We start from the raw sequence: 25,610 nt of genomic DNA, 5'->3' as shown, positions 1-25,610 counted from the left end.
CTTGTTCAGTCACATCAAATGTCAATAGGAAGAAAATGGGATGAAGTCAAGTGAGACGTCGAGTAAGAACTTAGAACTGAGGTAAACCTTACTAGGAAGAAACGTAAAATTGGTAAATTTTTAGCATTAATCTTACGGGTTATTCACAGGGGCTACAAATTTATCGTGGAGAATCATGAAAAACATCAAATCTGAGAATGTAAAATCAAAGTTCCACTGTAAACACTGCTAAGAAAACATTAACAGTTGCAAATTTAAAAATGTGCATATATGTAGCCAAGAGGTGTAGCATCTTGTGAGAAGATGTTTATGAGACAGTGAATGCTTCGGGATTGCTGGATACATATGTCACCTTGACAGGTTCTGGGGAAAACTTTCACTCTTTTTCAGGAACATTTTACAGGTACTGTTGATATTAATGAAGTTACAATTGAGTCACTTATTTACATTTTTCATGGATACACTATCAATTTAGACATGATAGTTGGGAACGATCTTCTTGACCACAAAAGAATTACTTTTAGGAAGCTGGAAGTGGAGACCCATCTCGTGGCAGACAAACAACAATTAGATATTGGAAGTAAAGGGACAAGGTTTAGTGATTACGAATCTCCCAACAAATATAAATTCCACCGATGTAAGAATGAAAATTTCTGTGAAAGAAAAACAGTCTACATAGAGCAGAAGACTGTCTCCAAAAAAGAAATAAACTGTCAATAACTTAACCAGATATGGCACGATCAAGGAATTATAGAATAAAGTTCATTAAAATATGGCTCAAAAATTAATTTTTGTATGATACCAGTTCTTGAAGATAACTGGTGAGTTTCATGGGCAGTTCATACAGTATGGGCTCTCTTGAAGAGAAAATCTATTGCAGCAATATAAAATGTTGGAGGACTAGCCTTCTCAATCAGGAATAATTTTCAAACTGTACAACCAAAATTACAAAGCTGAACTACACACACATATGCAAGCACTGAAATTGTTGGAGCTGTGTTATTACTAAAATCTCCGGGTGATAAGTTACATCAAGTCTCTTACATGAATGAAGTAGTGAAGAAATAACACCTGAAGAAGAATACCTTAATAGCTTCACCTGATCACAGAAGAAGACTTTCAAATATAAAATGGTGATCTTGTGGGAATGAGCACAAATTGGACCAAAATTAAAGCTGAAAGTCCGGGATCTAAGTTCTACCAAGTATGAAATTCAAAACAAACACATGTATGATGTTTACTGACAAAGAGATACCAACAAAGGTCCCAGGGCTACAGCTGTTACAACAAATTTATGCAACCCTGTCCAAGTAAGAACATCCGATATGGATAATTGTCAGGTTGGCTGAAGGAGGGATTTGGTCGGGGACTTAAAAGGTTTTCTTGCTGATGAGACAAATGAGGCACCAAAGAAGTCGAATAATGCAGACTAGTTTCTTATGTTTACAGAGGAACTATGTTGAGGCGCAAGTTGGTTTGTACTGTTCTTTTGTTTTGTATATCATCAGAATTTGTAACTGTGGTAATAATAGACAGTTTGTGTGAAAGTCTGTTACATTTTCACACATAAGAAATAAACGAGATAAATGATGTAATGAAGTATTTGCAAGAATATTTTGCCTGTAATGAAGTATTTGCAAGGATATTTTGCCTGAGTGAACTTTTGTAAAATAATACGGGCATTATGATTAGAATTTGATTGTAGGCACAAGTCTTTTTTTTAGAGTGCCAACTTTGTCACTGTTATTGCTTAAGTAGCTCACCCTTGTCTCTGCCACAAAATTTGTGTTGTAGAATCACTTGACACAACTTCCAGATTGATGGACTGCTTTTTTTTTTTTTTTTTTTTTTTTATCCCACTGGAAACCGTAGCAAAAACTAAAATTTACCAGTACATGACTCAATAATAGTCCAGTAAAGAGGACAAGACTATTAGAAAGACAACAATGCCTAGCGAATCTAAACTTAAGCAAAAATGTAAGGCATTTCTTATTTCTCACAGTACCTATTCATATGCATCATATGAAGTAGCCAAAAATCAGAAAATAGAAAATCCAGAATGGAATAATGAAATATGACAAAAAGGACAGATCGCTACTTACCATTTAGTGGAGATATAGAGTTGCAGACATGTACAACAAAAAGACTGCTAAACAAGTAAGCTTTCAGCCGAAAGGCTTATACACACACACACACACACACACACACACACACACACACCACTGTCTCTGGACACCATGGCAAATCGTGTGTGTGTGTGTGTGTGTGTGTGTGTGTGTGTGTGTGTGTGTGTGTGTGTGTGAGTGTGTGACTCACATCTCCAACTATATGGTGAGTAGCAATCTACTGTCTTTTTATAATTCCTTTCCTGTTGAGCTTGGATACATGCAAAGGAAATTGTTAAAATTGCATCTCATCAACAGTGACAAATCTATTCCTCAGATCTAACCAAACCGTGACCCACTTTCTGAAATTTATGCCAACCGCTTTTTTAATAATTTGAATATTGTGCCATCTTCATTTCATCCCTATGGATATTTGACAGTTGATGGAGGTGAATGAAGTTGTGTGTGTACTTGAAAAGCAAGCCAAATAAGTGTGGAATAATGCTGTTTTTTGTGTTACAATGCTTATCGGGTTGTACATAGGATGGATTGAGTATTCAAGGAAACAGGCATGGGAACCACGCATTATGTTATTTTTGAATAGACTACTACAAATCTTTTTTGACATAAATTGCTACTACTTTCACTTATTGCATTTTAATATTTTAACAATATGAAGACAGAGATACCAGCTTGAACAACAGAAAAAGTCTTCCAACAATGGAAACTTCAGCTAGAAATATCAACAATATAGGGAAAGATAGATTGCTACATACTGTAAAGAAGACCCTTTATGTTGCAGACAGTCACAGGGCACCAAACAAAGAGGGCAGGAGACAAGAATGGGGAGTAGATGATAGGACAGAAGTGGTGGAAATGGTTTGGCGGAGGGCGTGGAATCAGTATGTTCCATAGCCCGAGGCTGGGGTAATTATGGGAGCAGAGACTGTGTTTTAAGGATAGATCCCATCTACGCAGTTCAGAAAACTGGTGATGTAGGGGAGGATCCAGGTGGCTCAGGTGGTGAAGCAGCCATTGAAATCAAGCATGTTATGTTCAGCTACATGCTTTGCCACCAGGCGGTCTACTTTACTCTTGGCCACAGTTTGGCAGTGGCCATTCATATGATGGACAGATGGTTTGTAGTCATACCAATACAAAAATCTGCGCAATAATTGGAACAGAGCTGGTAAATGACATGGCTGCTTTCACAGGTGGCCTGATCCCTGACTGGATAGGATAAACCTCTGACAGGACTTCCTATTCCAGCTCTGCTGCAATCATTGCACAGCTTTCTATATTGGTATGACTACCAAACAAATGTCCACCAGGATGAACGGCCACTGCCAAACTGTGGCCAAGAGCAAAGTAGACCACCCGGTGGCAAAGCTGAACATAACAAGCTTGATTTCATGTCTGCATCACTACCCAAGTCATCTGGATCCTACCCTCCGCCACCAACGTTTCTGAACTGTAAAGTTGGGAGTTATCATTACAACATATTCTCTGCTCCCATAACTATCCTGGCCTCAATCTACAGTAACACACTGTTACCACACCCTACACCCAACAGTTTCCACCCCTCTCTGTCCTATTGTCTCCTCCCCATTCTCGTCTCCCACCCTCTGCCATCGTATCCGCCCATCTTTCCCCACTCTTCACCTTTATCACTCTATTTTTCCCCCCTCCTCCGTGCTCCACAACCTCCCGACGCTCACATTCTAGTCCCTAACCACTCTGCCAGGCAATGTTTGTCTGTCTCCCTACCCATGCACTATTATTCCTTTCCCTTCTCTGTCCTCTCCACAGTACTGCTTGCTTCCCTTGTGATAGTTGCATTCTGGCCCGAGATGCAGGAGCTGGTGGTTATGTGTGCATGAGGTATGCTTGCTTGTGTGTTTCTCTTTTGCTGATAAAGAGTGTGGTGCTGATAAAGAGACTGTGGTCAAAAGCTTTATGTAAATGTCTTTCAATTGTGCTTGCCTGCTAGTTACAGTGCCTTCTTTATGATAAGTAGCAATCTGTCTTTTCCTACATTGTTGTAGATAAGATTTTCCATTATTTATGGTTGTCAAATGTAGACTTAAGAAGGGTCAGAGGATTTTTGTGAGAAGGAATGGATGTATACAAAGCATGTTTGGATGCTTCCAACACACCATACAGCTTCATCAATGGAAGTAGCTTTTCATTTGTAAGAGGCAGCTGTAACTGAAATGAAACCAGATGTTATTTTGGATTGTAATATTCATTAAGTAGGGACTGATAGTACAATATTTGATGGTTTTATGGAAATTGTCTTAAATGGTTAGTTATGTCATTTTATGCTCTTGACATCCTTTCTTTCCATCTTGAATTAGAGTATTGTTTTACCACAACTGAAATGAAATTCAAATAATTTGAAAGCCCACCAAAACACTCCATTCCAGTCATGTGATGCCTGGGGCATCACTGGCTAGCTCACTGCTCCTACAATCATAATGCTAATTCACAATGACAGCTTGTTTTGGAATTTACGTTTCAGAAAATGGGTTACAAATGGTGTGTCATACCATACTGTACAAATAGATCTATAAAAACCCGTGAAAAGTTGTTTTTGGGTGTTCCAAAGAACGAGAAAATGTTTTGCACTGTGAGGAGCAGTAGTTCCCAGTTGCAACTGTGCTTTATATTAAAGCTGCATGTACATTATTATTTACATTCATGTTGTAATTAGCATTTAATGTCAATTTCTCTGTACTTTTCTCTCTTACTAGTGACACATGTTCGGGTATGGAATATCTGGAGTCACGAAAAGTTGTTCATCGAGATTTGGCTGCTCGCAATGTCCTCATCTCAGAAGAGGGCATTGCAAAAGTGTCAGATTTTGGCTTGGCACGTGATGAAAACTTCACATTAGAAGGAGGAAAGTTGCCTATCAAGTGGACAGCTCCTGAAGCACTTCGGCATGCTGTGAGTACATTTTTGAGACATTTGATTGTTATTCACACCACAATTCTGCACAGCAAAATATGTTATTACTGTGATTTGCCTTTTACTTTGATTATCATACGAAATGTCAAAGAAGAAAGTAAATGAGATTTAAGGATGTGAAATTATGCCAGTGGCATAGTGAATCTAATGCTTTATGAAGCAGCATTGTGGTTAAGCCATTGGTCTCTTATTCAGTGTAAGCTGTGTTTAAATTCATGCCCAGCCATTCAGATTTACTGTTCCTGCCATTTTTCTGTCACTGCCATGATTGTTTGCCTAAAGAGGCTGCAGCAGGTCTCCTGTTCAGTTAAATCCAACTGCAAATTTCTGCTCAGTCTTAAGTGACTAAAATTTCAATAAGAGATTAAACACTTAACTTCATTGCCTGTGACCTTAAATTATTTCTTTGTAGCAACATGATAAAGATAACAAATTCATGTTGTCTGGGTATGGCTGCAAACCCACCGTCGTCGCGACTGCATAGATATCGCTTCGACATTTGAGAAGTATTTTTTTAAGGAACTACTTGACAGAATAAAAGGATTGACCCATAAGGAAACTCTTCAGTTTCGATTTGAAAGCGCATAGATTACTGCTAAGATATTTGAATTCGAGTGGTAGCTTATTGAAAATGGAGTTCAGTAGTATACTGCACACCTTTCCGCACAAGAGTTAAGGAAATCCGATCCAAATGCAGGTTTCATTTCTGCCGAGTATTAACTGAGTGAAAGCTGCTTATTAGCTAATATTGTTAACAAGAAACCGCAGTAAGGAATATATATAAAAACAAAGATATGGTGTGTGTGTGTGTGTATGTGTGTGTGTGTGTGTGTGTGTGTGTGTGTGTGTATATATACCTGTCCCTTTTTTCCCTCTTTCCTGATGAAGCAACCGTGGGTTGCGAAAACTTGAATTTTGTGTGTGTGTTTGTGTTTGTTTGTGTGTCTGTCAACATACCCACGCTTTTGTTTGGTAAGTTACATCATCTTTGTTTTTAGATATATTTTTCCCACGTGGAATGTTTCCCTCTATTATATTCATATCATCAATTTGAACCCAACAATTACGTTTGTTATTGTCACTGTTGCATTTCGAAATCTTTTCTGTCATCTTACTTTCTCTTTCTGTTCTTGCAAGTAGTTTTACTTTGTATTCACCTTCTCCTTTTTACCATAATCTACCATCCAATTTTATCCTGCCTATATATACTCAATAATACATAACCCACTTCCAAACCATAACCAAAAAAATTTTTTTTTCCGCTTTCAACACTACCGCTGCTATAAAATCCACCATTCCCAGTTCACAAACAGTTCCTTTCACCTATTAAACAACCATTTCGGCTAGTTCTAACAACATTCACTTTATTTCCATTTCCGTTTGTTCCACATCACTGATCATTTTTAGCCGCTTCCCACAGGTTTTTACGTCATTATTTCTTCGTCAGACAATTGTTTGCCTCATTTTCATAATCTGCCACCACAAAACCACGCCTTTTAATACATTTACACGCAGTTTTTTTGAAATTTTCCCAAATTTCTCCACCCTTTAACGTGTTTTGGCGACAACACAACCACCTAACCTTTGTGCACGTCGTTGGTTACCAACCCAAATTCACCACAGGATCAACATAGCTCAGCTTTAACCAACACTTTTTCGACTTTTTTCACACCAGATCTCCAGTTCCTTTCTAGTTCACCTTTATCTCTCCCCATATATTTTTATTTTTATTTTAATTTTCATTTTAGCCTCATGTTACGCTTTCCACCTTCTAATACCATGTCACACTCACAACATCCCCACAACGACCCCATTAAGTTTTATATACATTCCCTCCGCAAACATGCCTTTGCCCTAGCCAGATTATGCTTCCATATTTTATTTACTCAGGCTTTTCTGACATTTGGCATTACCTCCAAAGGCCTCACACTGAAAGTTCCCATCTCTGGCTGTAACCTTTCTTTCCATCAGTCCCTATACCAGTTCCAAACTGAACAATCCATAGCCCTCACCCACCTAATCCTTCACCTACACATCAACTCAGCCAATGAACACACCCGCCAACTCCTATCCTTAATAAAAGTCCTCAATCTTTCCTCTCCCACATCCACACCGGCTGTTCAGAGCATCCTCCTACAGGCCAACTGCAAATTAGAACAGCATGCCACCCTCCACCTCAAAAAACTATCCAAGCTCCTGGTTTCCCACCTCCAGAAAGGCAACTCACACACTCTCCACAACCTTTCCAGCAAACCTCAACCTCCTCTCATTGCACACACACACAGTCTCTCCCATCTACTCAATCTCCCACTTCCAGCTCCACTCCCCCCAAAACCTCAAAATTGTAATCAACACAATCTGGAACCACCACCCTAATTCAGTAGGTAACCTTTCCTCCAAACCTCTCTCCCAATCCGAAACCTCTGTCCTATCCAAAGGCCCCACCTTCTTCCTCAAAATCACCCTCTCCAAACCTTCCAGGACTTTCTCACTTCCAACCTTGCTTCTCAGTCCTTCTCGAAAAATCTTAATCCTACTCCCAACATCACCACTGCTGAAGCCCAGGCTATCCATGATCTGAAGGCTGACCGATCCGTCATCATTCTTCCAGCGGACAAGGGTTCCACGACCGTGGTACTTGATCATCGAGAGTATGTGGCTGAGGGACTGCGTCAGGTTTCAGACAACACTACATCCAAAGTTTGCCAAGGTAATCCCATTCCTGATGTCCAGGTGGAGCTTCAAGGAATCCTCAGAACCTTGGCCCCCTACAAAACCTTTCACCTGACTCCATCAACCTCCTGACCCCACCGACACCCCGCACCCCTACCTTCTACCTACTTCCTAAAATTCACAAACCCAATCATCCCGGCCGCCCCATTGTAGCTGGTTACCAAGCCCCCACAGAATGTATCTCTGCCTACGTAGATCAACATCTTCAACCCATTACATGCAGTCTCCCATCCTTCATCAAAGACACCAACCACTTTCTCGAACGCCTGGAATCCTTACCCAATCTCTTACCCCCGGAAACCATCCTTGTAACCATTGATGCCACTTCCTTATACACAAATATTCCGCACGTCTAGGGCCTCGCTGCGATGGAGCACTTCCTTTCACGCCGATCACCTGCCACCCTACCTAAAACCTCTTTCCTCATTACTTTACCCAGCTTCATCCTGACTCACAACTTCTTCACTGTCAAAGGCCAGACATACCAACAACTAAAGGGAACAGCCATGGGTACCAGGATGGCCCCCTCGAATGCCAACCTATTTATGGGTCGCTTAGAGGAAGCCTTCTTGGTTACCCAGGCCTGCCAACCCAAATTTTGGTACAGATTTATTGATGACATCTTCATGATCTGGACTCACAGTGAAGAAGAACTCCAGAATTTCCTCTCCAACCTCAACTCCTTTGGTTCCGTCAGATTCACCTGGTCCTACTCCAAATCCCATGCCACTTTCCTTGACGTTGACCTCCATCTGTCCAATGGCCAGCTTCATACATCTGTCCACATCAAACCCACCAACAAGCAACAGTACCTCCATTATGACAGCTGCTACCCATTCCATATCAAACGGTCCCTTCCCTACAGCCCAGGTCTTCGTGGCAAACGAATCTGCTCCAGTCCTGAATCCCTGAACCATTACACCAACAACCTAAAAACAGCTTTCGCATCCCGTGACTACCCTCCCGACCTGGTACAGAAGCAAATAACCAGAGCCACTTCATCTCCTCAAACCCAGAACCTCCCACAGAAGGACCCCAAAAGTGCCTCACTTGTGACAGGATACTTTCCGGGACTGGATCGGACTCTGGATGTGGCTCTTCAGCAGGGATACGACTTCCTCAAAGAATCTTGGCCACTTAAAGTACTTTCTGCTGTAAGGCACACCGTTAACTGAAATACCTGCTGTCCTTGACGTCTCAAACCCATGTTCTATCGTTTCCTCCAAATCATTATCTTTCAAGTAGGTTGCGTAGTTTCGTTTTTTTGGCATTTGGCCTGCTTTCTGTAGCACTAGGTATGATATTTTCTCTGTTTTTTTACAATTGAAGTCAGCATTGATATTAGAATTTGCAGCTCGCGTAAAAGTGTTACTTGTATTCCATGGAAGAAATCCACTTTCTCCAATATCTGGACTTTCTCTTCCATAGTAAAAGATTTTCATTCTTTTCTCTCCATTGATCAGAAAGAGTCGATAACAAAACAATAAAGATATCATGCCACATAAGGATTGAAAAGAAAACAATCCAGGAAATAAAGTAGATCATGGCAAATGACTAGACCTCTCAACTCAAATACAATAACAATAACAAAAAGAAAAATTAAAGCTTAACAAATAAACTAATAATTCTCCAATAAAAACTGCAGCACTTCAACAACAAAAAACAATAATCACGAAATAAGAAACTTCACTCACAAAAATGCTATAGATTTGCTCGACTATTAGCTCATGCCATAATGTCACCTAAGATCAGTGCACGGGATGTGGCATGTTTGTGATACCTCCAAACCATAAACCAAGAGCTTCAATTAAAACGTATGCCACGTGAGCTTCATTTTTAATATGTATACAAAGTTTATAATAAAAATGAGTTTCACTGTCTAACAATGATTTACAGTACTGGTAGTAGTGTTCAATGTATGTTGAAGTTGATAACAGCATTCAAAAATAATGTTTGATTAAATTCGCTTGTCAAGTATTTGTTCGATATTTGCACTCGGAGGCCTATCCTTTCCCAATCTTCGTGAATTGTACGCAGTTCGAATTACGTGTTTTAAAGAGAACACTCATACAGGGCCTGTACAAAAATTGAAAGATTCCTTGTACTTGATGTTTTGAAATTGAGCTACTAGGCATGGTGTATATGGTGGGAAATACAAAATTTCAGAAACATAAAATCAAGGTTTTCAATACATTGTGAACATACAGATTTTGATCGGATCAGAAAAGAATGCATAGGCAAAAGCAAAATGTAAAATGTGGGAACGTAAAAGCCAGGTAATACTGTGTGTCTACCTGTTCCTGAGAAAAATGGTCTTAATAGCTGGACGAACCGAGTGTCAAATAAGAAATGACATACAAATAATAATAATAATAATAATAATAATAACGAAAAGGGAAAAGAATAGCCCTCCGGTATGTTCAGCCAGTCGCAAAAGGCGACGAAAAGAACAAACCACTAATAGGGGTAACCCCCCTTTTAGTGTGATTAGTTGGTTCAGGACAGAACTAATGAAGCCTCGGACAAGCGCTGTCATGGTCGGGGACGATACTTGAACCCTATGCCCGTCTACAATGGTAACGACACTGCTAGCCACACGGAAAATGATATAAATCCAAGTAGAGGTGTTTTGCAGGATATGCTTCCTGCAACCACTCTAGAAGGAAAACAAAGACAGAGGGTGAGATGGTCATATGAAGTTAACCGACACCTCATGTTCTGTTATTACCAAGCAACAAACTTAGGAACCAACACAACTGGATACAGATCACAAGTATACACAACATTTATTACCAGATATCCAGAATTAAAATTTTTAACAGAACGACGACTAGCTGATCAGATTCGTGTAATAATCAAAAATAACAGGATACCCCAGTCAGAATTAGAAAACATCAAACAACAAGTACAACAAATACTGTAACAAAATAATGTGCAATCAGAAGAAGAAAATACGGTAATGGACTCAAACATCCCAGAGCAAACAAACAAAGAACAACACGCATCAATTAAACAATCAGAGGAAAACGAAATCTTAAGACAGCCACCAGAACAAGCACAAATAGAACACGAAGTAACACACATGTTAGATATAGAAGAAAAATGTCAGCTGACATACATAGAATACAAAGACACAAATACAGACATTAGACCACTCTTGCATAGACCACCAAATAACCCACAAGTCAAAACAACAATAACAACTATCAACACAATCATACACGACAAAATAAATGAAAATACAACTACTGGTTTATATAGGAGCACTCACTACACTGAATATACGCACTAGGCAGAGATCAGAACCAACCAACACACAGAAGAAACCCACAAAACCAGCATGACAACACAGACTACAGATCAGAATAGAAAAACTGAGAAAAGACATCGGACAGCTAACACAATTTATAAGAAATGAAATATCAGACAAAAAACAAAGAAGTTTAGGTAAAATCTCACAACAAGAAGCGGTAAAGCAATTAGATGAAAAGAAGCAGAAATTACAAGCATTGGCCAAACGACTTAGAAGATACAAAAAAAGTGAAAATAGAAGGAAATAAAACCAAACATGCAACACAAACCAAAGAAATTCTACCAGACAATAGATAACACACACATTAAAATAGACAATCCACCAAACATAACAGACATGGAACACTTCTGGAGCAACATGTGGCCAAACCCGGTACAACATAACAGACATACACGGTGGATACAAGCAGAAACAGACACATACAAGATGATACCACAAATGCGTGAAGTGATAATTTTGCAACATGAAGTCACCCGGGCAATTAATTCTACGCACAATTGAAAAGCCCCTGGAAAAGATAAAATAGCAAATTTCTGGCTAAAGAAGTTCACCTCAACACATTCACATCCAACTAAATTATTTAAGAGTTACATTGCAGACCCATACACAGTCCCTGATACACTTACACAGGGAATAACTTAGCTGAAACTTAAAGATCAAGCAGACACAGCAAACCCAGCAAAATATCACCCCATAACATACCTACCAACAATATACAAAATATTAACTTCAGTCATTACACAGAAATTAATGACACATACAACACAGAACAAAATTATAAATGAAGAACAAAAAGGCTGCTGCAAAGGAGCACGAGGATGTAAAGGGCAGCTGATAATAGGTACAGAAGTGACATATCAAGCTAAAACTAAACAAAGGTCACTACAGTACGCATACATTGATTACCAAAAAGCTTTTGATAGTGTACCCCACTCATGATTACTACAAATATTGGAAATATACAAAGTAGATCCTAAATTGATACAGTTCCTAAACATAGTAATGAATCATTGGAAAACCACACTTAATATCCAAACAAACTCAAATAATATCACATCACAGCCAATACAGATTAAGCGTAGAATATACCAGGGAGACTCATTAAGTCCTTTCTGGTTCTGCCTTGCTCTGAACCCACTATCCAACATGCTAAATAATACAAATTATGGATGTAATATTACTGGAACATACCAACACAAAATCACACATTTGCTGTACATGGATGATCTAAAACTACTGGCAGCAACAAATCAACAACTCAACCAATTACTAAAGATAACAGAAGTATTCAGCAACGATATAAATATGGCTTTCAGAACAGAGAAATGTAAGAAAAATAGCATAGTCAAGGGAAAACACACTAAACAAGAAGAATACATATTGGATACTCACAGCGACTGCATAGAAGCGATGGAAAAAACAGATGCCTATAAATATCTAGGATACAGGCAAAAAATAGGAATAGATAATACAAATATTAAAGAACTACTAAAAGAAAAATATAGACAAAGACTAACAAAAATACTGAAAACAGAATTGACAGCAAGAAACAAGACAAAAGCTATAAATACCTATGCCATACCAATATTGACCTACTCATTTGGAGTAGTGAAATGGAGTAACACAGACCTAGAAGCACTCGATACACTTACACGATCACAATGCCACAAATATAGAATACATCACATACATTCAGCAACAGAAAGATTCACATTAAGCAGAAAGGAAGGAGGAAGGGGATTTATCGACATAAAAAACCTACATTATGGCCAGGTAGACAATTTAAGAAAATTCTTTCTAGAACGAGCAGAAACTAGCAAAATACACAAAGCAATCACTCATATAAATACATCGGCTACACCACTGCAATTTCATAACCACTTCTACAACCCTTTAGATCACATAACATCAACAGACATGAAGAAAGTAAATTGGAAAAAGAAAACACTACATGGCAAGCACCCGTATCATCTAACACAGCCACACATCGATCAAGACGCATCCAACACATGGCTAAGAAAAGGCAATATATACAGTGAGACAGAAGGATTCATGATTGCAATACAGGATCAAACAATAAACACCAGGTATTACAGCAAGCATATTATTAAAGATCCCAATACCACAACGGATAAATGCAGACTTTGTAAACAACAAATAGAAACAGTAGATCACATCACAAGCGGATGTACAATACTAGCAAATACAGAATACCCCAGAAGACATGACAATGTCGCAAAAATAATACATCAACAGCTTGCCTTACAACATAAACTTTTAAAACAACACGTTCCTACATACAAGTATACACCACAAAATGTACTGGAGAATGATGAATACAAATTATACTGGAACAGAACCATTATAACAGATAAAACAACGCCACATAACAAACCTGACATCATACTCACCAATAAAAAGAAGAAATTAACACAACTAATCGAAATATCCATACCCAATACAACAAATATACAAAAGAAAACAGGAGAAAAAATTGAAAAATACATCCAACTGGCTGAGGAAGTCAAAGACATGTGGCATCAGGATAAAGTTGACATCATACCAATTATACTATCAACTACAGGAGTCATACCACACAATATCCACCAGTACATCAATGCAATACAGCTACATCCAAACATATACATACAGCTACAGAAATCCGTAATTATTGATAAATGTTCAATTACCCGAAAGTTCCTAAATGCAATATAACACATACCGTACAGTTAAAAGGAAGTGACGCTTGATCAAGGTCCGCGTCACTCCATTTTTAACCGGACTTAACGTCTGAGAAAGTGAAGACAATAATAATAATTCATGTGATATAACACCCAATTTACAGTTTTCAGATTTTTTCCTGTTGGTTGTACCATAAAACCCTCCTTTTTGCATAATTTCATGGTTCTATGCTAATGAGAAATACCCAACAGGTTTTGATGAATGAGTTTGCGAGTATGAAAATATGTGACATAAATGGATGTATCTTTTGATTGCACTGACTTAGAAGCTTCAATGTTTTACTCCACTAAGGGGCTATAGATACCAGTATGTGACATTGAAATTTCAACTTGATACTTCTACATGTTCGTGAGAAAAAGGGATTTTAACAGTTGGACAGATAGAAGACAACTAAGCAATTGTATAAGGGCTCTGTTTTTACTGATTGAGCTACAGAACCCTTAAAAAAAATAATAAAAAATGGTCAACATGTGCTGTTTGTTTTGTTCTGCATGGCCTTTGTGATTTCTGGATGATATTGCTTCTGCTCTGTTGTCAGCAGTTTTGGTATGAATTTCATGGACACACTCTTCAAATTCAAGCTGTTGGTCAAAATTGGATATATTGAGCTAGTTACCACTATCTCATTCATAAGTTCTTGTACTGTGATGCGATGATCTTCCATGACTGAAGTCAGCACTTGTTCAATGGCATTGTCATTTTAGCTTCTTGAGGGTCTACCTGAAATGTGGTTTGCTGGTCACTGATGGGCAGCCATCTTTTAAGCAGTTGTACCACTCCTTCATTTGTGATTTTCTCACTGCATTGTCTCTGAAAGCCTGTTGAAACTTGTGAACAAATTCCACTTTCGTATTGTCAAGCTTTTGGCAAAATTTTATGCAGTATCACTGCTCAATTTGTTTTGTCATTTTACAGTTTACTGGAATCTGGAAAACACTCACTGAACAGCTTTGCTCATAGGCTGAATGCTAGTGATTGGCACTTTCTAGTAGAGGGGAAAAAACTCACATCTACATATGAATATCCCTGACATCATCTCTATTGAAGAAAGTCTTACACACTTGCTAGATATATGTGGAAAAGAAGGTTTGATACTTTTTGAACACATCTCGTATGTCTGGTGTACAGCAGAGCTCCTCCGCATTTCCTTCCCTTGTGAGCTTAAATCATCTTTGCATCGAAGATGAAAAGCACAAACTAGGATCTTACATAAGTTGAAGCTCAACTGGAGTTAATTATAATAAATGAATTACACTTCTAAGGCAGCAGTTTGTTTGCAGCTGTCAGGTTTTTCTATCAATGTTATTGAAATGCTTCACTTGGACATTGAGATTTTGATTTTGTGCATAACAGACTATCTTGTCTTATAAAGACTGTCATGGCTATTTGTGTCTATGATGAAAATTATGGAAGCAAAACTACTTTCTTATGGTAATTTTTAGCCCTTCTATTAACCCATTTCTTTGTATTCTTTGCCTATGATGTGACCTATCTGCTTCCCAGCAAAATTTTTACAAATCTCATTTTCAGTTATATACAATGTAATATATATAGTGTGGAATGTGCTATGTGCCGTTACATTTGAGTGTCGTACATTTTACTTTATCTTATAGGAAGCTGAGACAATATTATTCTTTATATTTTTGAAATTATTTTTTCCCTGTTTATAGCTAGGTCATTTCTATCATTTCTATCATCTAGAGGCTAGTATTGCTGGCAACTGATGTGGGTCCCTTATCTTTGACTTGGTTTTTTCTGTTGTGTGAGAGCAGAATGTACATACCCTGCAAGGCTAAATGAGAAGTTGATTGAGTAAATAAGCCATACAAAACTTGCACCAGTGTAGTAGCAAAACGAAATTAAGTGATCTCCTCTCTGCCACCCTTCCTCCCTTTTGCATCTATTTTTTTGCTGTTACCAGATCTGACTTTTACTATCAGCTTATTCTTTAATTTGAATGTATAAAATTTCCTTTCACTAGTCTCTTAAGTGTGATTTGATTGCTTACAGTATACTATTGTCATTCATATTTAATATTAGCTGACAACCTAGCACTCCCTGGGCATTCACTTTGCCAGTTTTCTATTATAAATTAATTTTTATATATACTCCTTCAGTGCTCTTAGTGTGAGATAATCCAGGACAGTTTATATTGCTGGTGATGCTTCGCATGTCTACTACACGATTTTGTAAATGTATCTATGGCAACGCCTCTTCATAGCTCTATAGATGGCTTTTGTTTTGTGTGCAGCCATTTATGCTTCACTGTTGAAAACTGTCAAAAGTGCTGACAGGCGCCAAGAATTTCCTTAAGTTCACTCAACTGTAGGAGTTTCTTTGTAGCATTTTTTCATGCATCTCAGTATTTATGATATTTTGTCTCCTGAACTGTGAGTGGTAACATGATATAATTTTGTTGGTGCATTTAGTGAGTGAGTGAGTGAGTGAGTGAGAGAGAGAGAGAGAGAGAGAGAGAGAGAGAGAGAGAGAATATGTATAGATTCTTGATATATATACTGAGAATCCCTACTAAGAGCTGGTAATTGCATAAGAATGTCATAAAACTTCTCTTAGGGCTTTCAATGGAACTTCAGACAAAAGCTGTTAATAGGCAGTACTATAGCTTGACATGTCATTGTGTGAATTCTGTAGTGGAGTGTTGAAGATTATTTTGTATTATAAAATGTTTTTCTTTTCCACAGATATTTTCAAACAAATCCGATATGTGGAGTTTTGGCATTCTTCTGTGGGAAATATATTCATTTGGCAGGGTCCCATATCCAAGAATAGTAAGTAACAAAAAAGTTTAAAATATTTTAATTTTTTTGTGCTATGCACTAACAATTCACTCTAATAACAACTAATTAAAAAATGTGTACGCTGATGCTCTGCTGTATATAAGGGTTACTCAGATTTAAATTGAATTTGTTTGCACAGTTATTGTTGACAGAATTACACATTTCTGGTTTCCATAATTGAAAATTAAACTTTTCTGCCAGATAAACTGCTTCTTGATCTTTTTATTGAAAAATGAAAAGGGGTCTGTCCAACAACTAATTGAGAAAATACTGCTATTGTAATCAATAACCCTCCCCGTAACACTTCCTTCATCCTTTAGTGCCCCAAACATATCTAAATCACAGAGATATAATTTGGGACTGATAGGAGATGTTCAGTAGATAGCTGGTAAATTTCATGAAGTTTTGTTACTGGTTGAGGTTTCTGTAGGTTACTGTAAGTTGCTGTGCATTGTCATACAGAAGCAGTAGCAAGACCAAAATTTGGTGTGGGCAAGATAAATTTTGCCAGGCCATGTGGTGGCACAAGAGGATGTGTTTTATATAGAGAAAGCTTTTTTATTTTGTTTTGGAAGTGCCAAACTTTTATTCATAAAAATGAATATGTTTTAATTTTATGTAACATTATTCAGTAATTTCAGTAATAACTAACAATTAAACATTAATGGAAATCAAAATTTCTGACTTTTATCCTTACTGAACTCCTTAACAGCTGTATTTTAATCCAGTTTAGCTGTTATATCTGATTTGAAAAGCTCCTTTCTGCCGAGGCTGCACTTATGGGTATTGTTAACAAAATTTGAATTACAATGTAAACATTTGGGCAATTTTAAGTTATTTTCTGTTGTGTGCTGCAGTAGCTGTTTCACATATTTAATGAAGTTAGATAAATTTGTGATCATTATCACCAATTCTTCTTGTAATACGTAAGGTAGAATGTAACAGTTCTCACCCACTTGCAGAATTGTGTGTAAATCTTTACAGTTTCTTCATATGTGATCTTTTGGAATAATTTGTAATGTACTTAGACCATAGAGAAAACCAAATTTTCAAAATGTTGTTTTAAATACATAAATCTTGAATCCACATTGCTCAGTTGTAGTCAATCATAGGGTTAAAAAAAATCTGTTTCATATAGGCTTTTGGGAGACTGTTACATTCATATCTACATTCATAATTAAATACAGGGTGATTCAAAAAGAATACCACAACTTTAAAAATGTGTATTTAATGAAAGAAACATAATATAACCCTCTGTTATACATCATTACAAAGAGTATTTAAAAAGGTTTTTTTTTTCACTCAAAAACAAGTTCAGAGATGTTCAATATGGCCCCCTCCAGACACTCGAGCAATATCAACCCGATACTCCAACTCGTTCCACACTCTCTGTAGCATATCAGGCGTAACAGTTTGGATAGCTGCTGTTGTTTCTCGTTTCAAATCATCAATGGTGGCTGGGAGAGGTGGCCGAAACACCATATCCTTAACATACCCCCATAAGAAAAAATCGCAGGGGGTAAGATCAGGGCTTCTTGGAGGCCAGTGATGAAGTGCTCTGTCACGGGCTGCCTGGCGGCCAATCCATCGCCTCGGGTAGTTGACGCTCAGGTAGTTACGAACAGATAAGTGCCAATGTGGTGGCGCTCCATCCTGCTGAAATATGAATTGTTGTGCTTCTTGTTCGAGCTGAGGAAACAGCCAATTCTCTAACATCTCCAGATACTGTAGTGCTACATTTTCATCACTCGTTCTCGGCCGTCCGGAACTTTTCCCTTTGCACAAACACCCATTCTCTGCAAACTGTTTATACCAACGTTTAATACACCACCTATCAGGAGGTTTAACACCATACTTCGTTCGAAATGCACGCTGAACAACTGTCGTTGATTCACTTCTGCCGTACTCAATAACACAAAAAGCTTTCTGTTGAGCGGTCGCCATCTTAGCATCAACTGACGCTGACGCCGAGTCAACAGCGCCTCAAGCAAACAAATGTACAACTAAATGAAACTTTATAGCTCCCTTAATTTGCCGACAGATAGTGCTTAGCTCTGCCTTTTGTCGTTGCAGAGTTTTAAATTCCTAAAGTTGTGGTATTCTTTTTGAATCACCCTGTACATTTTCCTTTTGGCTTGCCTTTTATTTTTAAAATCTTTTGGCAGATCGTAACTGACAGGCATTGGACAAACATTGCTTGAATCTAGTTTGTTGATATTCTTTGATCCAGTCAAAAAATGTATGCAAATGTTAAAGAGCAATACTCAAATTGACTTGTACAGATTGCCATAATTTGCTTGTAACATTAACATGTGGTGATATCTCATATCATAACTGCAATGATATGATAAATTTTAAGCTGTGCATTTTGTTGACAACTGAATCATGACCACTGAGTGTGTCTGATTTTGCCATGTTATTTTTTTTAAGCTTTCAGTGCATTAATCATCATCATCAAATTGTAATAGTATGGCTTTCATTTCCTCTATTCTGATTTTTCACCTTGATCTGATCAAAGGTTTCATAGTAAGCTTTTATTTGCCTGAGATTAATTTTCAGCATTTACTGGATCTTGAAAATGAAAACAATTTTTTTCTGAATAAAACCAAAAATGTTTTTGCTGTCATTGAAGAATTAGCTGCATCTACCAGCAGCAGATGCTTACTATGCTTCCTGCAGAGTGTAAAAATAGAGTTTTAACTTGGCTACTTATAACAGCCACATTTGCTCCATTGTCGTACCCTTGTACACAACAGTTTTGAGTATCTATTCCATTTTTTCTCCTAACTGTTCCAGTATTACATTAGCAAGCTATTCTCCAGTGATCTCAGCAATGACTAGAAATCCAATAAAGATTTCCTCTGTTGTGCCAGTTGATTTATTACAAATCCTTAAGATAATTGACATTTGTTCAACTCCATTACAATCTGTTCAGTCGAGTAAAGTTGAATAATATTTTGCATCTTTTACCATGTGATTAATTTCATCAGTAACTGTTTTTGACATCTATATGATCCATTTGTTCTGAATATCGTTGCTTAAATAATGATGTGTAAGTTGTTTGTCATTAATGCTTTTCAAGTGTTCCCATAATGTAGGATTGTACTTAGGTATCAATTATTTTAAGCAAATCTATGAAGTTACCAGAATTCCCTCTGTTGTTTCCTATATTGATTTAAATGCCAGATTATGAGAGGCTAAGAAATGAATGATAATAATGAATCTCTGAAATAAATTGTGCCAATGTGTTTGGGATTCTCGAATTAGCTTTTAGTTTTCTTGATCTGTTGTTTTTCCATGCTTTATTTCTTTGGCTGTTGTCATCCATTGGAACATAAATGCCATATGATGTGTGGTATTCTCATGTCCTTGTAAAATACTGCTTAAGAGTTTCCAGTCACAGCACCCTCCTCGTGCCATCTGAGTTAGTAGTCTGCATGGAAAACAGAAAACTTATATTTTGAAAATTTGAATTAACCAACCAGTGATGATGTTGGGTTTCACCATTATTTTGTTTTCTTGAGAAACGAAAATGAGAAAATTGCCATTATCATTGACTTTGGGATAATCTTCATCACTGTTATTTAACTGCTGTGTAGGGCTGCTTCAAGCAATATCATGCGGCTGAGAATCTGTTATAGGAAATGTGCACATTCCACGATCTGAAATAACAAATGTTTCTTTAATTTCATCACTGACTTCCGCGCTAACTGGCTGGGAGTTGAGCTGTTCTCTGTGAGTTCCACTGGTCACCACAGGGGTTTCAGATTCTGATTGGCTAGTTTGACTCTGTTTATTTCTGGCTTTAGTGATTCATTACTATGTGTGTCTGGAGTACTTTTTTGAAAGTTGAAGCAATCAATTCAGGTGATTCCATACTACCAGATGCAGTTTTTTTGAGAAACTTCTCGTACCTACACTTAAAACCTGATTCGATACTTCTCTTCCAGCATTTATTTTTCTTTTTGCAGATCCAGATTCTCAGTCTTTCGTGATATCTGTATCTCTCTTGGAGCGTGGGCCCCACATGTTAAGGAACAGAGGTCATATATTATATATCTAATCTGCAAAAAATAAAAACATTTTTGTATAGTGGAACCCCATGTATAAATTCTATGAGATCTGGTAGGCAGGTTATATACATCAATGCCCAGAAAATAATTCAGAGAGTGCATAAACGGTGTGGTGAAGAAAAAAAATTAAATTATTGTGTCTGTTGGAGCGAACTATGCTGCATACAGCTGCATACATGTCATAGTTGTGGAATTACAAAAATAATTCAGCAGTTTAGCTATAATAATAGCATTGGAAGCTTACCGTCTCTGTAATGTGCTTATGTGAATCCTTGTTACTTCCATACGTAATTTATATCATAGCTACAGGTCGGTAAGAGGATCAGTGGTTTGACAGCTCTGGCCGACAAACAGTTGCCACTTTCCACTGAGTTAAGCCACCTTCTTTCCATAATGGATGCTTTGTGCTGTTTTCACACTCTTTACTCTACAAAACATTACTATAAGATCTCACTATCCCCGTGCCACATATAAAATGGAAAAAACTCCTGAAACTGCATGTTTTGATTCATAATTTGTGAGCATAGACCTCAGCTAAGTTGTCAAAACAACGAATTTTAAATTCATAATATAGAAGTTACTGTACCCCCCTTTAATTCTTTGCTGTTGTATGTGATAGGTATACATTTGATTGAAAAGTAATGCATTTCTGATGTCCGTTTCATATGTATCATCCTGTTTTAAAATAAAAGTTTGTTTGTTATAAAATATCAGTTTTTTGTACAAGTCAGCCAGTATGGTGGCCACCAAAGTGCAAATTAGTTTGAAAGTTGAAGAGTCAATTTTTTTTTTTTTTTTTTTTTTTTTACAATTTTGATTTTCTTTCATTTGCAGTCAGACCGAGCGAGGTGGCGCAGTGGTTAGCACACTGGACTCGCATTCAGGAGGACGACGGTTCAATCCCGCGTCCGGCCATCCTGATTTAGTTTTTCCGTGATTTCCCTAGATCACTTCAGGCAAATGCCGGGATGGCTCCTTCGAAAGGGCACGGCCGATTTCCTTCCCCATTCTTCCCTAATCCGAACTTGTGCTCCGTCTCTAATGACCTAGTTGTCGACGGGACATTAAACACTAATCTCCTCCTCCTTCATTTGCAGTCAAATGTACTTCCCTTACATGATTTCTTATCTTTCTCAGTAAATAACCTTTTCTTTCCCCCCCCCCCCCCCCCCACAAACAAAACAAGTTCTAAACGTAAGACAGTTCCTTAGTTACTTTTGTTCAGTGTACAACACTGATCAGTAATCACTGCCCATTTATTTAATATTTACCATTTTCAAACAATGAATCACACTCATTCTCACATAACACTCTTGTCAGAATTACAAAATAACATAACATTAAATAAGGACACACATTGGCATGACTGTATGCAGCACTCTGATTAGCTCTCTAGCCATTGAGAAATGTGGACTTAGGTATAACCTGTCCGTTTCACAATTGCTGTTTTAGCTGGGCACTGGGCAGGTTGTTAGATTGTGCTGTTGTTTGTTTCGAATGATGCACAAGCGGCATAATCGCGCTCAGTCCAAATGGAACATGGGTTCTAAAGTGTATGTGTTTTGCACACAGCATATAAAACGACATTCATTGTTGCTGTATTCTTCCGTAGAAGAGCATGAGAAAACAAAGCTTGTTTTTCAGTCTAATGATTGTCGTGGGAATGCTACAAATAAAACTACATTTGCTATTAATATAATCTTCTACAGAAAAGTGAAAGAAAATAAGAAAATAAAATTGTTGTTCTTAGGATCTAATAACTGAGGAGCACATGTAGCAGATATAACTACATTCATTGTGAAAACATCCTTCTACAGAAAAACTAAGGAAATGAAAATGGGACAATAAAACTGAGCACACAAAGAAAGTATGTTCTCCACCAGTAATGTCCTTCTGTTTTTATATTTTTTAAAACAAAATCCAGTTTCCTTTAAAATTTTGCATGAATGTTTCATTTCCCTGTGAATTTAATGTCTGGATCTTCATTGACACTGTCACATTATGAACTATCCACACATGACTTACTACTGTTGCTACTGCTCTCTACATAGTTCTGGCTAATGGCATTAGCAAACATTTTCATTATTCTTCATTACATAATTGACGTACGTTGTTTGTTAAAGCTTCAGCATTTTATTGTACACTTCTGCGTTGACTAACCATTCCACCAGATGCTGAGCAGATGCAATAGAAATAACATAACTCTGAATGTTAACCTAACTGTACAGTGCCAAGCCACGTACGTGATTCACATTTTGTCAGATGCATTTGGTCCTGTCTTTATCTGAACAAAGTTATTTCAGCATTCTGCCTTCGGCAAATGTATAATGGACATGTATAGTAAGAGTATGGAAAGAAGGTACCTTGGCTGAGGAGAAGGCAGACAATGACCAGACCTCCCTCATCAACCAGAACTGGCAACCAACTGATGTGTGCCCTTCATACTGGTCTATAGGTATGGTACAAGTTAATGATAGAAGTAACAAGGATTCGCATAAGTGGATTATAGAGGCAGTTAGTTTCAAATGCAGGACAGTACTTCACTGTTGCCTTTCTCAAGATAGCAGCATTCTGTGACGTGATTTATTATTTTCCTAGACTTAGCACGAATGAAACTTCCTCTGTAGCTTCCAACTTTTATGGGTGTCATAGGGGAAAAAATTGATGGGCTAGGAATTACTTTGTCATTCATTATTTATTCTGTATATTGTTGATTATGCTTAACAAAGAATAACAACACTTAGCACTGCTACTATTACACCACTACTGTTGGCTCACTGAAGTTGGCAGCAACTGTAAATTTAGGACACTTGACATGAGAAGTTCAGAATTTTCATGAAGAATACTACCGTATTTACTCTAATCTAAGGCACCCTTTTTTTCCGGTTTTTGTAGTCCAAAAAACCGCCTGCGGCTTAGAATCGAGTGCAAAGTAAGCGGAAGTTCTGAAAAGTGTTGGTAGGTGCCGCCACAACTAACTTCTGCCGTTGAACGCATGTAGCGCTACACAGGCAATCTTTGCAGGCACAAAGATAAATACTGGTGCCAAAACCTCTGGAAAGTGGAAGACGAGCTTTTTTCTCCGCCCTGAGTTTTGACCACTGCATTTTCATACATTATCCAACGAAGTAAATACAAATTCCTTATTGTTCATCTTCGAATGTAGCAGCATTTCAATGTACTACGAAAATCTGACTGGCAAGACTGTTTGGGATGTTTTTCAATATGGCCAACTCTACGTTCTGAATTTTTTCATACCTGTGAGAAGACATGGTTGCTAATAGGAACTTTTATGAATTGTGAATCACATGCAGTATTCTCTTCACCATAAGAATAATTCGAATATAAACATTTTGCCATGTATTCTTTCATGTTTGCTGCTATCTCATTTAAATCCTGTCTGCCTAATAAACTATGAAACTAGAGTGAGACAACAGCAAATGTGGAAGAATATACATATCATATCATGCATGTTTATATACGCTCCTGGAAATTGAAATAAGAACACCGTGAATTCATTGTCCCAGGAAGGGGAAACTTTATTGACACATTCCTGGGGTCAGATACATCACGTGATCACACTGACAGAACCACAGGCACATAGACACAGGCAACAGAGCATGCACAATGTCGGCACTAGTACAGTGTATATCCACCTTTCGCAGCAATGCAGGCTGCTATTCTCCCATGGAGACGATCGTAGAGATGCTGGATGTAGTCCTGTGGAACGGCTTGCCATGCCATTTCCACCTGGCGCCTCAGTTGGACCAGCGTTCGTGCTGGACGTGCAGACCGCGTGAGGCGACGCTTCATCCAGTCCCAAACATGCTCAATGGGGGACAGATCCGGAGATCTTGCTGGCCAGGGTAGTTGACTTACACCTTCTAGAGCACGTTGGGTAGCACGGGATACATGCGGACGTGCATTGTCCTGTTGGAACAGCAAGTTCCCTTGCCGGTCTAGGAATGGTAGAACGATGGGTTCGATGACGGTTTGGATGTACTGTGCACTATTCAGTGTCCCCTCGACGATCACCAGTGGTGTACGGCCAGTGTAGGAGATCGCTCCCCACACCATGATGCCGGGTGTTGGCCCTGTGTGCCTCGGTCGTATGCAGTCCTGATTGTGGCGCTCACCTGCACGGCGCCAAACACGCATACGACCATCATTGGCACCAAGGCGGAAGCGACTCTCATCGCTGAAGACGACACGTCTCCATTCGTCCCTCCATTCACGCCTGTCGCGACACCACTGGAGGCGGGCTGCACGATGTTGGGGCGTGAGCGGAAGACGGCCTAACGGTGTGCGGGACCGTAGCCCAGCTTCATGGAGACGGTTGCGAATGGTCCTCGCCGATACCCCAGGAGCAACAGTGTCCCTAATTTGCTGGGAAGTGGCGGTGCGGTCCCCTACGGCACTGCGTAGGATCCTACGGTCTTGGCGTGCATCCGTGCGTCGCTGCCGTCCGGTTCCAGGTCGACGGGCACTTGCACCTTCCGCCGACCACTGGCGACAACATCGATGTACTGTGGAGACCTCACGCCCCACGTGTTGAGCAATTCGGCGGTACGTCCACCCGGCCTCCCGCATGCCCACTATATGCCCTCGCTCAAAGTCCGTCAACTGCACATACGGTTCACGTCCACGCTGTCGCGGCATGCTACCAGTGTTAAAGACTGCGATGGAGCTCCATATGCCACGGCAAACTGGCTGACACTGACAGCGGCGGTGCACAAATGCTGCGCAGCTAGCGCCATTCGACGGCCAACACCGCGGTTCCTGGTGTGTCCGCTGTGCCGTGCGTGTGATCATTGCTTGTACAGCCCTCTCGCAGTGTCCGGAGCAAGTATGGTGGGTCTGACACACCGGTGTCAAT

The 25,610-nt window shown here is 38.7% G+C and overlaps 1 protein-coding gene across 2 annotated transcripts in view; it reads left to right on the top strand.

Annotated features, from left to right (window-relative positions):
• The window catches only part of LOC126412190 (tyrosine-protein kinase CSK), a 234,514-nt gene that overhangs the window by 185,917 nt on the left and 22,987 nt on the right, over window positions 1-25,610 (top strand). For both annotated transcript variants that reach the window (XM_050081669.1, XM_050081670.1), the window contains exons 7-8: window positions 4,859-5,054; window positions 16,566-16,652. In XM_050081669.1, coding sequence (XP_049937626.1) covers window positions 4,859-5,054; window positions 16,566-16,652 — 283 coding nt within the window. The remainder of the gene's footprint in view (window positions 1-4,858; window positions 5,055-16,565; window positions 16,653-25,610) is intronic.

This window comes from Schistocerca serialis, chromosome 7 (genome assembly GCF_023864345.2).
Source record: "Schistocerca serialis cubense isolate TAMUIC-IGC-003099 chromosome 7, iqSchSeri2.2, whole genome shotgun sequence".
Classification (NCBI taxonomy): Eukaryota; Metazoa; Arthropoda; class Insecta; order Orthoptera; family Acrididae; genus Schistocerca; species Schistocerca serialis.
The sequence above is the reverse complement of the archived record's forward strand: the minus strand, read 5'-3'. Positions and strand labels throughout refer to the sequence as shown.